Source organism: Anabas testudineus, chromosome 13, assembly GCF_900324465.2.
Source record: "Anabas testudineus chromosome 13, fAnaTes1.2, whole genome shotgun sequence".
NCBI classification, from domain to species: domain Eukaryota; kingdom Metazoa; phylum Chordata; class Actinopteri; order Anabantiformes; family Anabantidae; genus Anabas; species Anabas testudineus.
Window position 1 is genome coordinate 19,109,797 of NC_046622.1, and position 15,644 is coordinate 19,125,440.

At 40.1% G+C, this 15,644-nt stretch overlaps 1 protein-coding gene and 1 pseudogene across 1 annotated transcript; one reads left to right on the forward strand and one right to left on the reverse strand.

The window, feature by feature from the left end:
- Positions 1-1,397, reverse strand: part of LOC113171684 — a 12,146-nt pseudogene extending 10,749 nt beyond the window's left edge.
- A 6,844-nt stretch (positions 1,398-8,241) lies between these two features.
- Positions 8,242-14,052, forward strand: LOC113165520. The gene is made up of 9 exons (XM_026365120.1): positions 8,242-8,287; positions 9,901-9,974; positions 11,202-11,280; positions 11,418-11,489; positions 11,733-11,819; positions 12,003-12,086; positions 12,216-12,287; positions 12,512-12,595; positions 13,167-14,052. Exons 2-9 carry the CDS (start codon positions 9,954-9,956, stop codon positions 13,403-13,405), a joined length of 738 nt encoding a protein of 245 aa, XP_026220905.1. The 5' UTR covers positions 8,242-8,287; positions 9,901-9,953; the 3' UTR covers positions 13,406-14,052.
- The last annotated feature ends 1,592 nt before the right edge of the window (positions 14,053-15,644 follow it).

Consider the following 15,644-nt stretch of genomic DNA (forward strand, 5'->3'; position numbering starts at 1 on the left):
GTATATGTAGCAGTGTAAGTATGCACAGTATATGGATATTACTGGATGGCAGTATTGAAAATGTACATTGTAAAGTTGGTTTATGATTATTGCACAGGTGTAATATGAGTATCAGCAGTGTTCATTGTACAGTCTGACTGCAGCAGGGAGAAAAGATCTGCGTATCTCTCCTTCGCACAGCGAGGGTGAATCAGTCTGTCACTGTAGCTGCTCCCCAGAGCAGACAGGGCGTCCTGCAGTGGGTGAGACTCGTGGTCCAGCATGGATGTCAGTTTTGCCAGGACCCTTCTCTCACCCACCTCTCGCACTGAGTCCAAGGGACAGCCCAGGACAGAGCTGGACTTCTTGATTACTTTGTCAGGTGAGATGTCAGGTAGAGGACATTGAACATACAGTACACTAGTGAATGGGATACAAGCAGATGATTAAACTTTGAATTGTGACAAGTCCTACACACTATGTAAAGTTTCTCAGTAAATATGACAATTTGCTGGTCAGCAGGTCCATTTACTCTGACAACAATTAACGTTAGCATAAGGGTGCTAGCTGGACTAGTCAAGATCATTGTTTGCCTTAAATTGTGTACTCTGGGGAGCAGCTTCAGTGACAGACTGATCCACCCTCGCTGTGCGAAGGAGAGATTACGTAGATCTTTTCTCCCTGCTGCAGTCAGACTGTACAATGAACACTGCTGATACTCATATTACACCTGTGAAATAATCATAAACCAACTTTACAATGTACATTTTCAACACTGCTAACCAGTAATATCCGTATACTGTACATACTCACACTACTACATGTAACACTTCCTTCACCCTTTAACAGAAGGACAGCGCCCTGAGCTCATAAACTTTACTCCCAAAGTTAATTTATGAACACCCCTTAAGTGTAAAGAACAGAATGAAATGAATTAGTACAGTACTCCTTATGTCTATTATTGTCTATTAGTCTGTGTCATGAAACAGATCACCAAAACAACTATATCTGCAAATTATAGCCAAATTTATTAACTAAAAGAGAAAATAAATAAATGTACTTTTGATTAAGCCAAATACAATATCAGCAGCTTGCTGTCACATAAAATAGGTGTACAATACTTAATATATTTCACAGCCATAAAACACAGTAACAAAAGTCTGTACTGAAATAAAAGAAAACATTAATTATTAATATCACTTTCTTATTTTAACATCGATTTTGTGGGCCCACACACACACCAGCCGGCGACCAAATAGAAACAGATAAGCAAAATAAAAATGACAACAAACCCCTGTTGCAGGCCTGGTCGACGCTTGTGAACATGGTGGCCAAAAACGTTGAAGCCCTTTCATTCTAGCGAGCAGAAATAAAAGTTGGAGTACTCACACAAAGCCAGTGTCAATATCAATGTCCATGTCCGTCCGCTGCACCTCTCCACCTCTCTCACTCTCTAACTCCCGCCCCTTAGCCAATCACAATACAAAACCACTGGCATGACACTTAATTTTCCAATCACATTAACAGGGCTAAACATCATTGGTTGTTCAACGAACAAGCACATGGCCACACAGTACATCGCAACCAAACTACAATACACACTTAACATCAAAGCACATTATTTCTATCAACCTCAACATCACATGAAGAAATAAAGAAACTGAACACATCTGTAACATTTCTATAAATCAAAAGAACTAGTTATGCATAGTTATTTGCATGCTATTTAGAAGCCCAAGATATTATTCTGGGGGCTACATACATATACTGTACTTACATGTATATATTTTATTTATTACTGTACTTTTTGTAATATCAGGTTTCGTAGTTTATTCATCCTCGGACTGTGCAGTTAAGTCTTTCGTCTCCTTTGGTCAGACTATCTTTCTGACACTCTAGTGCAGGGGTATTCAACAAAAATTTAAAGAGGTTATTTTTGGAAGCAAAGGTCCAGAAGATTATAATGTTTAACTATATACTGTGATATATTATTAAGTAGCCTGAATGTAATCAATACTTGACTGTCAAATCAAATTAATTCAGTACAAATTTATTGTTATGTAACATCAAACTGAGCATGTTGCTCAAGACGGTGGACTGGCCTGAGACTAGCAACTTTCTGTGATCACACTTCAGATTTCAGTGGGTGTGTGTGTTCAAAACCTTTGTGTTTTGTCTCATAATGCCGTTTGACATTGGCACTTTTAATAAGAGCTGCAGTTTCTGAACATATCAAACACTGGTTTACTGCTCCCAGTGGTAATATGACCAGACAGGAGTCTGGCTATTGTGGATTAAAAACTCTTTACTGTGCACATTTTTCTTTTTGGACATTTTTATATTTATCTCTTCCTTTCTCAGTCTCACCGTCCTTTTATCAACTTTCTCCTCTGTCGTCTGTCTCTCTCCTCTCTGTCGTCTGTATCTCTCTCCTCTCTGTCGTCTGTCCCTCTCCTCTCTGTCGTCTGTCTCTCTCTCCTCTCTGTCTTCTGTGTCTCTCCTCTCTGTCGTCTGTATCTCTCCCTCTCTCCTCTCCGTCGCCTGTCCCTCTCCTGTCTGTCGTCTGTATCTCTCCTCTCTGTCGTCTGTGTCTCTCCTCTTTGTCGTCTGTGTCTCTCCTCTCTGTCGTCTGTCCCTCTCCTGTCTGTCGTCTGTATCTCTCTCCTCTCTGTCGTCTGTATCTCTCTCCTCTTTGTCGTCTGTGTCTCTCCTCTTTGTCGTCTGTGTCTCTCCTCTCTGTCGTCTGTCCCTCTCCTGTCTGTCGTCTGTATCTCTCTCCTCTCTGTCGTCTGTGTCTCTCCTCTTTGTCGTCTGTGTCTCTCCTCACTGTCGTCTGTCCCTCTCCTGTCTGTCGTCTGTATATCTCTCCTCTCTGTCGTCTGTCCCTCTCCTCTCTGTCGTCTGTCTCTCTCTCCTCTCTGTCTTCTGTGTCTCTCCTCTCTGTCGTCTGTATCTCTCCCTCTCTCCTCTCCGTCGTCTGTCCCTCTCCTGTCTGTCGTCTGTATCTCTCTCCTCTCTGTCGTCTGTCCCTCTCCTCTCTGTCGTCTGTCTCTCTCTCCTCTCTGTCTTCTGTGTCTCTCCTCTCTGTCGTCTGTATCTCTCCCTCTCTCCTCTCCGTCGCCTGTCCCTCTCCTGTCTGTCGTCTGTATCTCTCCTCTCTGTCGTCTGTGTCTCTCCTCTCTGTCGTCTGTGTCTCTCCTCTTTGTCGTCTGTGTCTCTCCTCACTGTCGTCTGTCCCTCTCCTGTCTGTCGTCTGTATCTCTCTCCTCTCTGTCGTCTGTCTCTCTCTCCTCTCTGTCGTCTGTCTCTCTCTCCTCTCTGTCGTCTGTCCCTCTCCTCTCTGTCGTCTGTCCCTCTTCTGTCTGTCGTCTGTCCCTCTCCTCTGTCATCTGTATCTCTCTCCTCTCTGTCGTCTGTCCCTCTCCTGTCTGTCGTCTGTATCTCTCTCCTCTCTGTCGTCTGTCTCTCTCTCCTCTCTGTCGTCTGTCTCTCTCTCCTCTCTGTCGTCTGTCTCTCTCTCCTCTCTGTCTTCTGTGTCTCTCCTCTCTGTCGTCTGTATCTCTCCCTCTCTCCTCTCCGTCGCCTGTCCCTCTCCTGTCTGTCGTCTGTGTCTCTCCTCTTTGTCGTCTGTGTCTCTCCTCACTGTCGTCTGTCCCTCTCCTGTCTGTCGTCTGTATCTCTCTCCTCTCTGTCGTCTGTCTCTCTCTCCTCTCTGTCGTCTGTCTCTCTCTCCTCTCTGTCGTCTGTCCCTCTCCTGTCTGTCGTCTGTCCCTCTTCTGTCTGTCGTCTGTCCCTCTCCTCTGTCATCTGTATCTCTCTCCTCTCTGTCGTCTGTCCCTCTCCTGTCTGTCGTCTGTATCTCTCTCCTCTCTGTCGTCTGTCTCTCTCCTCTCTGTCGTCTGTCTCTCTCCTCTCTGTCGTCTGTGTCTCTCCTCTCTGTCGTCTGTCCCTCTCCTCTCTGTCGTCTGTCTCTCTCTCCTCTCTGTCGTCTGTCCCTCTCCTCTCTGTCTTCTGTCTCTCTCCTCTTTGTGGTCTGTGTCTCTCTCCTCTCTGTGGTCTGTGTCTCTCTCCTCTCTGTCGTCTGTCTCTCTCCTCTCTGTCGTCTGTGTCTCTCCTCTCTGTCGTCTGTGTCTCTCCTCTGTCGTCTGTATCTCTCCTCTCTGTCGTCTGTCCCTCTCCTGTCTGTCGTCTGTCCCTCTCCTCTTTGTCGTCTGTATCTCTCTCCTCTCTGTCGTCTGTCCCTCTCCTCTGTCGTCTGTATCTCTCTCCTCTCTGTCGTCTGTCCCTCTCCTCTCTGTCGTCTGTCTCTCTCTCCTCTCTGTCTTCTGTCCCTCTCCTCTCTGTCGTCTGTATCTCTCTCCTCTCTGTCGTCTGTATCTCTCTCCTCTCTGTCGTCTGTCTCTCTCTCCTCTCTGTCTTCTGTGTCTCTCCTCTCTGTCGTCTGTATCTCTCCCTCTCTCCTCTCCGTCGCCTGTCCCTCTCCTGTCTGTCGTCTGTGTCTCTCCTCTTTGTCGTCTGTGTCTCTCCTCTCTGTCGTCTGTCCCTCTCCTGTCTGTCGTCTGTCCCTCTCCTGCCTGTCGTCTGTCCCTCTCCTGTCTGTCGTCTGTGTCTCTCCTCTCTGTCGTCTGTGTCTCTCCTCTCTGTCGTCTGTCCCTCTCCTCTCTGTCGTCTGTCTCTCTCTCCTCTCTGTCGTCTGTCCCTCTCCTGTCTGTCGTCTGTGTCTCTCCTCTCTGTCGTCTGTCTCTCTCCTCTCTGTCGTCTGTCTCTCTCCTCTCTGTCGTCTGTGTCTCTCCTCTCTGTCGTCTGTCCCTCTCCTCTCTGTCGTCTGTCTCTCTCTCCTCTCTGTCGTCTGTCCCTCTCCTCTCTGTCTTCTGTCTCTCTCCTCTTTGTGGTCTGTGTCTCTCTCCTCTCTGTGGTCTGTGTCTCTCTCCTCTCTGTCGTCTGTATCTCTCCTCTCTGTCGTCTGTATCTCTCCTCTCTGTCGTCTGTATCTCTCCTCTCTGTCTCTCTGTTATCACCATCTCTGTTTATTAATTTTTTTCCAACCTCCAACTTTCTCTCATCTACTGTTGAGTCGCTAATTTTACTGCCTACGATCCACAGAATCGATTGGCTATGTGAAATCACGTGGGATGGCTTAACTCGCGTCCACTAAATAACTACCGTAACGATCGCAATAGCTGCGGCGGTTATAATTAAGGTGTCCCGCTAGATTTGGAATCAAAACGTTCGGTTTGGTCTGTAGCTCCGGGTCCGTATGGGACAGCTTCTGGGTCCGGATCCGGACCGCGGTCCGCCTGTTAGTGACCCCTGCTCTAGTTTTTAAGCTGTTGTAAAAATGCAATTTCCCCATCGTGGGACTAATAAAGGTTTTCTCATCTTATCTTATCTTAAATACTTACTGCCGTTAGCATAAGGGTGCTAGCTGGACTAGTCACGATCATTGTGTGCCTTAAATTTGCCTGCCAACTCTACATCCATCTTAAAATCCATCTAGGTGGTTTTATGTGAGGCAACCTGTGGTGTCCTGTAACATAATGTGCAGGGGGCAGGATCACACAGGTCCAGACAGAAACAGAAAGTCAGTCATGGAAACAAACATTTCAAATTAGAGTTTACAGGCTACACCATTGTTGTCTGACAAGGTAATATTTTTTGGTAATTCATTGTTTAGTATAGTAAATATGTTGTATATTGTTTCCTTTAAAATGACAAATCCACTTCCAACCATTCAAATAATGACCAGATCAGATAGACCAAAACTATATTTTTTAACTCCCTTACAATCAGTTGGTCACCTGCAGGGTAGTAAATCAATTACCAAAAGTATATCACAATTACCGCTATCTATCCTAACAAAAGATACATTCAAAAGGACAAACTATACTGTGTTAGAAAGCAGAAAAGCTCACGATTCAGATTACATTAATCAATTAACCTAATTAATTTTCAGCAAATTTTTATCTATTATTACTTTTGTCAGTTTCAAATTATTTCCATAACCATTGTGGGTTTTTCATTCATTAACTGAGGGGTACCAACAATTTTGTCCATGTGTGTACTTCAGTGTATTTAGAATACAAGACACCTGTGTACAGTTTTTCTAATAAAACAACCAAATGTGAAAATTATGTTAACTGTTATGCCACCACTTTACTAAAATGATGGACTTATCATAGCTTTTTGAGAATATGTATGCATCACTAAAAATTTATTCTTCAGAATTGTCTTGTAGTAGACAGAGGGATGTTTTCATCAAACTATAAAATGTACCAACATATTATATAAAAGAAATGCATTGTCTGGACCTTGACTAGGTGGGAATTGAATTGAAACAAGTGACCAGGCACTTGTTTCAATTAAATGTGCTGGTGTACAGAGGCCAAATGCCAAAAACGTATTGTTTATGGACCTAATTGTACAAAACTTTGACCCTTATTTTAATTATTTCTCAAACAAATCTCCTATACTTGGACATGTATGCCCAGTATTGTCTAAAATACATTGTACTGTTTTTGTTGTTGTTTGTTTGTTTTACTTAGATCTTATGGGTTTTATTAACTTTTAAGATACTTGTATACTTAAAGTAAAGACTAATAACTGTCACTACAATGTGGAGTATATTTACTTTTTAGTGTATGTACTCCAACCACATTTTACTTTTTGTATTGATTTAATACGTATTTATACACTGTGATAATACTACAGTCTTAATATTTCGACAGTTATTGTAAAAGGTGCTGTGACTTGTTCAAGTTGGAGCTGAGAAGGCCTCAGTACTGTGGGGACTTCTGCTGCCTGCAGCACAGCCTTAATTAATGGCCCATCGAGGGGAGGGCCACGCCCCCTTGCAACTGAAGGGGTTTGCTCCATCTTAAAATCCATCTGAGCTCTAATCTAGGTGGTTTTATGTGACCTGACCTGTGAGCCAGAGGTCTTGCTGCTTGATAGGGGATCACATGCTTCAAATGTATTTCACTCATTAAAATAGAAATCAATTTCAAACTTTTTTGAAATACGACACATGGTACAGTTTTTCTAATAAAACAACACAAAGGGGAAAATTATGTTAACTGTTATGCCACCACTTTACTAAAATGATGGACTTATCATAGCTTTTTGAGAATATGTATGCATCACTAAAAATGTATTCTTCAGAATTGTCTTGTAGTAGACAGAGGGATGTTTTCATCAAACATTTTTATAACTATAAAATGTACCAACATATTATATAAAAGAAATGCATTGTCTGGACCTTGACTAGGGGGGAATTGAATTGAAACAAGTGACCAGGCACTTGTTTCAATTAAATGTGCTAGTGTACAGAGGCCAAATGCCAAAAACGTATTATTTATGGACCTAATTGTACAAAACTTTGACCCTTATTTTAATTATTTCTCAAACAAATCTCCTATACTTGGACATGTATGCCCAGTATTGTCTAAAATACATTGTACTGTTTTTTACAATGTGGAGTATATATACTTTTTAGTGTATGTACTCCAACCACAGTTTACTTTTTGTATTGATTTAATACGTATTTATACACTGTGATAATACTACAGTCTTAATATTTCGACAGTTATTGTAAAAAGGTGCCGTGACTTGTTCAAGTTGGAGCTGAGAAGGCCTCAGTACTGTGGGGACTTCTGCTGCCTGCAGCACAGCCTTAATTAATGGCCCATCGAGGGGAGGCCACGCCCCCTTGCAACTGAAGGGGTTTGCTCCATCTTAAAATCCATCTGAGCTCTAATCTAGGTGGTTTTATGTGACCTGTGAGCCAGAGGTCTTGCTGCTTGATAGGGGATCACATGCTTCAAATGTATTTCACTCATTAAAATAGAAATCAATTTCAAACTTTTCTGAAATACAACACATGGTACAGTTTTTCTAATAAAACAACCAAAGGCTAGGGGCTATACTTTTTAGTGTATGTACTCCAACCACATTTTACTTTTCGTATTGATTTAATACGTATTTCTACACTGTGATAATACTACAGTCTTAATATTTCGACAGTTATTGTAAAAAGGTGCTGTGACTTGTTCAAGTTGGAGCTGAGAAGGCCTCAGTACTGTGGGGACTTCTGCTGCCTGCAGCACAGCCTTAATTAATGGCCCATCGAGGGGAGGCCACGCCCCCTCGCACCTGCTCGGTGACCAGCTCACTGTGTCTGACTGAGCAGAGTCGAGTGGAGCGCACGGAGAAGAGACTGGAGCGATTTAAACAGCGACTGGAGCGTTTTAAAAACCGACTGGAGCGTTTGAAAAGTCACCACAACAGATGTGAACAGCGTTTTTCTCTACAGGTAAGGCTATTAAAAATGTTCTATTTTTTCATTTTGAGCTGTCTGTGAAATAATTATATTTAGCCATGCTAAATTTTGCACTTTAGACTATTGTCAGGAATAGTTAAAGTTATAGGAGCTAAATGCATTCTAATTTTAAAGTAGTATTATAGCCCTGCATTTTGCACGACCAAGTGTCTTTAATATAATACTAACAAATGCAGTGTTTGTGTTAAAGGTCAAGCTAACGTTACGTTAGCCGTTAGCTAAATTCGTACGGGTGGGGCACTATAGGCAGGAGACGTGTCAATGTTAATTACAAACGGTTAATAAAGTTATTCTGGAGCTTTACACTAGAACTACTGACTTTTCTGGCAGTGTGGTCAAATGACCAGCTCACTGTAGCTGGTCCTGTAAACAGCTGCTTTTGTTATGTAAAGGTGGGTCGGTAGCGGCACATGTCAGGGGGGGGGGGGGGGGGGGGGGGGGGGGGGGGGGGGGGGGGGGGGTCGGGTCGCTGCGTGTCTCCGTTCCTCTTGTGGTGAGTCAGCGACCCCCGCTCCCCCACCCCCCCCACACCGCCGACGTGTGCCGGTAACGACCGTCTTTACATAATAAAAGCAGCTGTTTACAGGGGCCAGGTGGTCATTTGACCACACTACTGCTAGTGTTAAAAGTTTTACATAACTTTTACAGTGTCATCCATTTTGTGTAAAAAGCAGCGGAGGCTGCATCAGGTGTTCAGGGAAAGGAAGGAAGGTGTTTGTTGTTGTTTTTTTGTTAGAGCGGCCATGTCCAAGTGAGGGTATGATTCTGTCAAATGTAACTGTTTGTGAATGTAAAAGTCAAAGAAAGCTAAAGCAGGTTAGACTGCAGTAAAGCCTTCCTATCTAATTAGATAGATGGAATTGGTCAATGTATTTTTCCTCATCTGCTCTGTGCATGAAACATCAATCAGATTAAATACCTAAATACCAATATATAACCATGGCAATCAAGTTATTATAGCTAATACTTTGTAACCAGATTAATATTATGAACTATTTCAGCAGTTTTAACTGGTAAAATATCTACTATAAAATGTATGTTAAATGTAGATGTTCGCCTTGTCAAATTGAAATTTGCTGTAATTAATCAATAATTTTGCAAGGAGAAAACATTACCAGTTATACCGGTAAAGTAGCATTATTTCTACTAATAAGGATAACTAGATGATTTGTAATTCTTTAAATATACCCACAAGAGTACAATTAAGCTAAATTTAGGCAGAAAAAATGGTTGAAATCGCTTTATGGCAAGAAGAAAATGATTTTTCTATTGGTCCCTTTATAATTAATGAGATTTGTATGGTTTGATGTTATATACATACTGCTGTGAAGTTGGGTGCCCACTTTACACATAACCAGAAGTCCATGGTCTGGTAAAAACACAAATTAAAGTATTACCTGTAAATCTATTTTAGTGGACTTGCAGGGGTATAACTAAAAATGACTGAATGCTTCATACAAGTCAAAGAGCAGGAAAAGATTGTACACTTTTTTTCTAATGAATGCAAAATAGATCATTATCTTTATTTTCTCTGGATGAGAATTAAATGTAATATAAAATGTTTAAAAATATACTTCTCTTTATAGTGTTGAAGACATAACGTGGAATTATTTCTTTGTGGTGTCAGGTCCAGGAAGAGATGGATTTGAGGCTAACGCAGGTATGTGCCTTTGTGCAAAGTTTATACTGTCATGCCTTTTAAAATTTGATAGTAGTTATAATGAAGGATTAATGCAGAATTTTGTGAAATCGAAATGTTAATGGATTGGTTTAATTGCAAGTTGCATGTAGGTTCAAATGCATGTGCACTATAGCTAGTATGTCGAGGTGAGTTACACTCAAGTAGACATGAAACGGTAGTTTTAGACCTTAAATAGAAGGAAATTATAGCCATGATGATTTGTTTGTTTATAAATATGTTTTGGCTCAACTAAAGACCTATATTTGAGTTGAATTTAAATTTAAGAAAGGACATGCTTTCTTAGTTCTATGATCAAGACTGTTGTTCACAGCATTACCATTCACATTAAATTTAAATTAGTATTTTATAGTACAGAACATGACAAATCGATAACGTGTAACAAATTTCCCTTGCAGAAAAAGGTTGCATTAAAAAAAAAACGCTTACAGGTGTATAAAGTTCACATTAATCAAGTGCAAATGCCTAGAAAAAACACTCCACTACAAGTATCATACATTTTATACTCAAGTACTTAATTTACTTAAAATACAAAAGTAGAAGTACTCTATTATGAAAACAGTGTATCTTAAACAGTGTAGAATTTGCTGCTGTCGATAACATAAATTTAGAGTCTGTTCCAGATCAGTTAAAATGTTACAGTAACTAGTAACTATTGATGGTAAAATGTGATGTTACTTACAGACAGGAACAGGAACAGCAGTGAGTAACTGTGGAGCTGATGTAGTGACAGTTAATCCATAAATGATACATTTATATTGTACATTATAGTACTTAGTAGCTTTTAGTACTTTACGAAGCTTTTATACCTGCAAAAAAGTACCTATTAACTAATGCTGTATAAGTAATGTAATGGGGTTAAAGTAACATAAAATGGCAATAGCTTAAGTACAAGTACCTTAAAATTGCATTTCACTATTGTACTTGAATAAATATACCACCTGCCACATGATGCGTCTTTGGTAAAACAGTTATCAGTTTCTTACAAGAGTATAACAGTGTTTTGGAATGTACAGTAAACTTATGTAAAAATGTAAATGTAAAGTCTAGATCATCAGTTCAGAGTTGTGCTGTGCGGCTGCTTTCAGTAGCAGCTTCTTCCAGTGGATGTCAGGATATCATAAACAACATGAGACAGTATGGCGTGGCGTTGTACATCAGAACTGATTCTTTGATTCTTCATTTCAGAGTCCAGGAGTGAACTTGGGCAAGAGACCTTTGCAGAAAAAGAAAACTGGAAAACAGTTGAAAATGATGAAAGCAGGAGGTAAGTTATGACAATGACTCTTTAGTATCAGTAATTTACTGTCTCTGTGTGGGCACAGTTACATGCTACGAATATGTTTTTCTTTTGTACACAATATATGTTTGTGTGTCATATTTGTTTTGGTTCTTGTTTTTCAGATGAGGGTTCTGATCTCTGCTCCCCCAAAAGCAAATCTCACGGCCATGTTGATGGCATTTATGATGCAGATGGTTAGTTTTGTTGTGTTTTATATTTTACATAATCGCTTGTCTTTTGGTAAATGACTATACATTTTCATACCACTACCAATCAGTTAAACGTACAGTACTACTTAACTCTGAAGTGTGTACATTATAATAAAGGTTAAAATCATTTCCTTTTCTTATAGTACAATGTGAGCAGTTTGAATATGTTTTTCTTTTGTACACAATATATGTTTGTGTGTCACATTTGTTTTGGTTCTATTTTTTCAGATGAGGGTTCTGATCTCTGCTCCCCCAAAAACAAATCTCACTGTCAAGATGATGATGATGGCATGAGGGGACCATCTGATACAGATGGTTAGTAAATGTTTTGTTTTTGCATTTGAATTTTATAGAATCTCCTGTCTTAAGCACAGTACTAGTAACTTTCATGTGTGTACATTATAGTAAAGGTAAAAATCACTACCTTTTCTTATAGTACACTGTGAGCAGTTCAGACTGCTTTTGAGATACTGATGTTTGTGTCTTTTGCTATTGTAGACCAGAGTCCAGAAGTAAAATTGGGCAAGAGACCCTTGCAGAAAAAGAAAACTGGAAAACGGATGAAAATGATGAACGCAGGAGGTAAGTTATGACAATGACTCTGAAGTATCAGTACTTTACTGTGGGCAGAGTTACATGCTTTGAATATGTTTTTCTTTTGTACACAATATATGTTTGTGTGTCATATTTGTTTTGGTTCTTGTTTTTCAGATGAGGGTTCTGATCTCTGCTCCCCCAAAAGCAAATCTCACGGACATAATGCTGGGACTTATGATACAAATGGTTAGTTTTGTTGTGTTTTTATATTTTACATATTTTACATAATTGCTTGTCTTTTGGTAAATGACTATACTATTTCATACCACTACCAATCAGTTAAACGTACAGTACTACTCAACTCTGAAGTGTGTACATTATAATAAAGGTTAAAATCATTTCCTTTTCTTATAGTACAATGTGAGCAGTTCAAAATGCTTTTGAGACACTAATATTGGTTTCTTTTTTAGACCAGAGTCCAGGAATGGTGGAGAGACACTTGCTGAAAAAGAAAAAAAAAATTGGAAAGCAGTCGAAAATGGCGAAATCAGAAGGTTTGTTAGAAGGTTGTTAACTCTATAAGGCCAATGGTATCATATTTGATACACAAAAATCTTTTGATTAAATAATTATCATAAACTTCTGATGTATCAAACATAATACATGAAAAATCTTACATTTTGAAATAATGTCTTAAAATGTTTTTTCAACAAAGTGTTCAATACACACTTTTAAAAAAAAAAAAAATAGGATGTTGTAACTACTATTTACTGGACTGGGCTTTAAAGGGTTTACACACTATATCTCTCATAAAACCCATGCAGTCATCTCCTTGAGTACTGGAAAGACGAGGCTGATTTGTTAGTTTACTGTTATACACTCAAGACATTTGGGTTTAAGATGGATGTCAGATGGTAGTTCTAAATTTCTTCTCCTTCATTTTTCTCAAATGTTAAACTCTCTCTCTCACTTCTCCTCCAGTGTGACTTTTAACATTAGTTTAATGGCACTAGTCAGGTTGACTTCACTAACTGTGTGCCTGAAGTACTTTTCCTGATTGGCTGCACAAAGACCACAAAGTATGAATGCCAGAAATGTAAAATAAGTCTTCTCTCTCATTTATAGAGAAAAAATCATCAGCAAAGGGTAAAAGACCGTGGACTGAACCTGAAAGAAGAGCGGTTAAGAAGCACCTTGGAAGATTTATTGCTGAGCGAAGGGTACCAGGAAAGGAGCAGTGCACAACATGCCTAACTGAAGAAGAGGTGTTGGGGCAACGATCGTGGAAGGATGTGAAAAACTTTGTCAATAATAGAATTGTTACCCTAAATAGAAGGTCTGCTTCAGAGCAATTCCAGTTATAAGTTAGCAGCTCTAGGAAGTGCGCAGCTTAGCAGTTCCAGGAATCATGAAACTTCCCAGTTTGAGGAGGCGCGCAGCTTCGCAGTTTCAGAAAGCACCCGCATCGTTACAGTTTCAAGAAAAATATGCGGTGTAGCACCAGAAAAGCAAACATTTGGTTGCAGTCAGGACAGTTACAGAAAAATTGCTTTGCAATTACACTATTTGTAAAAGGGGCAGTGTAAATAAAGGTATTTGTGGATACTATTTGCACTCTCATGCAGTTTTGTGTTTGGCTAAAGTGTACATTTATTAGGTGCATTTATTACAAACACTGTGGTGACCTGGACTTGTAGTCAACAAAATATACACAAGCAAAAAAGATAATAAAATTGATAGTGTGAAAGCTCACCTGCAAGCTAATGAAAATAGGAACAGTAGTCAAAATTATCTAGCCAGAAATGTGCTCGATGGATTGCTTTCAAAAAGGTCCTCACTAAAGTGGTGAAATTCAAACTTAAATGCTGTGAATTTTCCAAAAGCTGAGGTGACAACTGAAATTAGGGAGCCACCTAGTGTTGTAATATAATATGCTTTTGTTTCAAAGTGCAGCAGAAATGGTGGCCCTCACTTCCAATGCACAGTGTCCTGGAGCTCACTCTGCTGGCCATACAGGAATGCGTGTGTGTGCGTGTGTGTGCGTGTGTGTGTGTGTGTGTGTGTGTGTGTGTGTGTGTCTCAGAGAGAGAAAGGCTGACATTTACTTAGCTCTTCTCCTCTAGGCTTTTTGTGCCCCATATTCAAAAGAGGGAGATGAACATTCACTTGTGTTTGTTGAAACTCAACAACTCCATCACTACGCTACATCCTGCTGTTTGTTCTAAGCACATGGATAAAATAAGCTCAGTGGATGACAGTACAATAAATAATAGAAACACCACCTAGGTGCTAAACCAGCTGTTCAGTCAAGTGACCAGGTGGAAAACATTGCACTGATAATCTCAGTGCCATGAGTGAAAATCATGTGATTTAAAGGAGCTGAAGTCTCATAAACAGCAGCTAAACTTTGGGCAAAAAACGAGCGTGACTGTGAATTTTTGTTCCCCATCACTTCCATTTGAATGTCATCAGGAATAGAGAAAACCCACACAGGCATTTGGTAACATGCTAACTCCACGCAGACCTGGCAGGTGGATTCAAACCCAGGTCCTTTCTGTCATGCATCTTCCTGTCCAAAACCAAACCAAACAAAATCCAAATGACAATCCAACTCTTTCACGTTGCTCACTTGTCAGTGTCAGAGTTTACTTCTGCCGAGGCCATTTTCAGGACAGCAAATCCAAACCAAAATGCCACTTGTTTGCGTCTTGACCCCCTCTCACCTAAATGTATCGTGAAGCCTGTGAGGACACCTCTCTGATTGTACAAACACAACGTAATTGCTTCTTAAATTTTTTGTTCAGCCCTGAACAAAATATTATCATAAATATTTAAGAAAATCTCAGATATTTTCAATCTTATGGTGCGATTTAGAAAATAATTCATTCAGAGATAAGAAGTGTGACGCCAGTGAGGTTATTTGGTGAGAACACACCGCAGGTCATAATATAGTGTACATAGGAAATATGTTCAAAGTGATTAAAAAAAATAAACATCTTTTTTTTTATCACTGTGAGCATATTTCCCATGTACACTAGCTGTATTCTAATCAAGTGACTACGATATAAATAGGTATATAGTTATAATAGCACTGGTAAACCAAAGAAAAAATAAATGGTGCATAAGACTTATATATATATGCTGATTAATGTAACATAAACAGCCCCAGGTTTTCATTTCCTGCAAAGCAAAATGGATAATAAAGACAAGTAAATGTCAGCAGTATACTCCACACACACGAATCGTGCAGGGGTGTGTGTATAAATAGATCAGAGGTAGGTGTTGGGGTCTGAAGGACAGGTGAAATTCTAATAGATGCCAAAGGACGAGCCTATGGAGAGACCAAGCATCTATATTTGATTAGTGCCTCTCCTCTGCTCTTACAGTTTATCAGTTCTTTCTTGTAAATTGATTCAGATGTACATGTGCTGCCCCAAGGAGCCTGCCTGAGCCCTTTGTTATGTACAGATGTATTTCAGAAACCTTTCATGCTGGTTCTGTCCTCGGCACAAGGACGACTGTGAGCTGATAGATATCTGAGAGGTGCTTAGCTAGACCCTCTGGGTCATCGTTTCATCCTAACATCTGATAATTTAAGAAAAT

Excerpts from the sequence above, each read along its gene's own strand:
- LOC113165520 (XM_026365120.1), top strand. The coding sequence starts at position 9,954 with ATGGATTTGAGGCTAACGCAG. Across the intron at positions 9,975-11,201 it reads TGGATTTGAGGCTAACGCAG|AGTCCAGGAGTGAACTTGGG; the intron begins GTATGTGCCTTT and ends TCTTCATTTCAG. Across the intron at positions 12,596-13,166 it reads GAAAATGGCGAAATCAGAAG|AGAAAAAATCATCAGCAAAG; the intron begins GTTTGTTAGAAG and ends TCTCATTTATAG.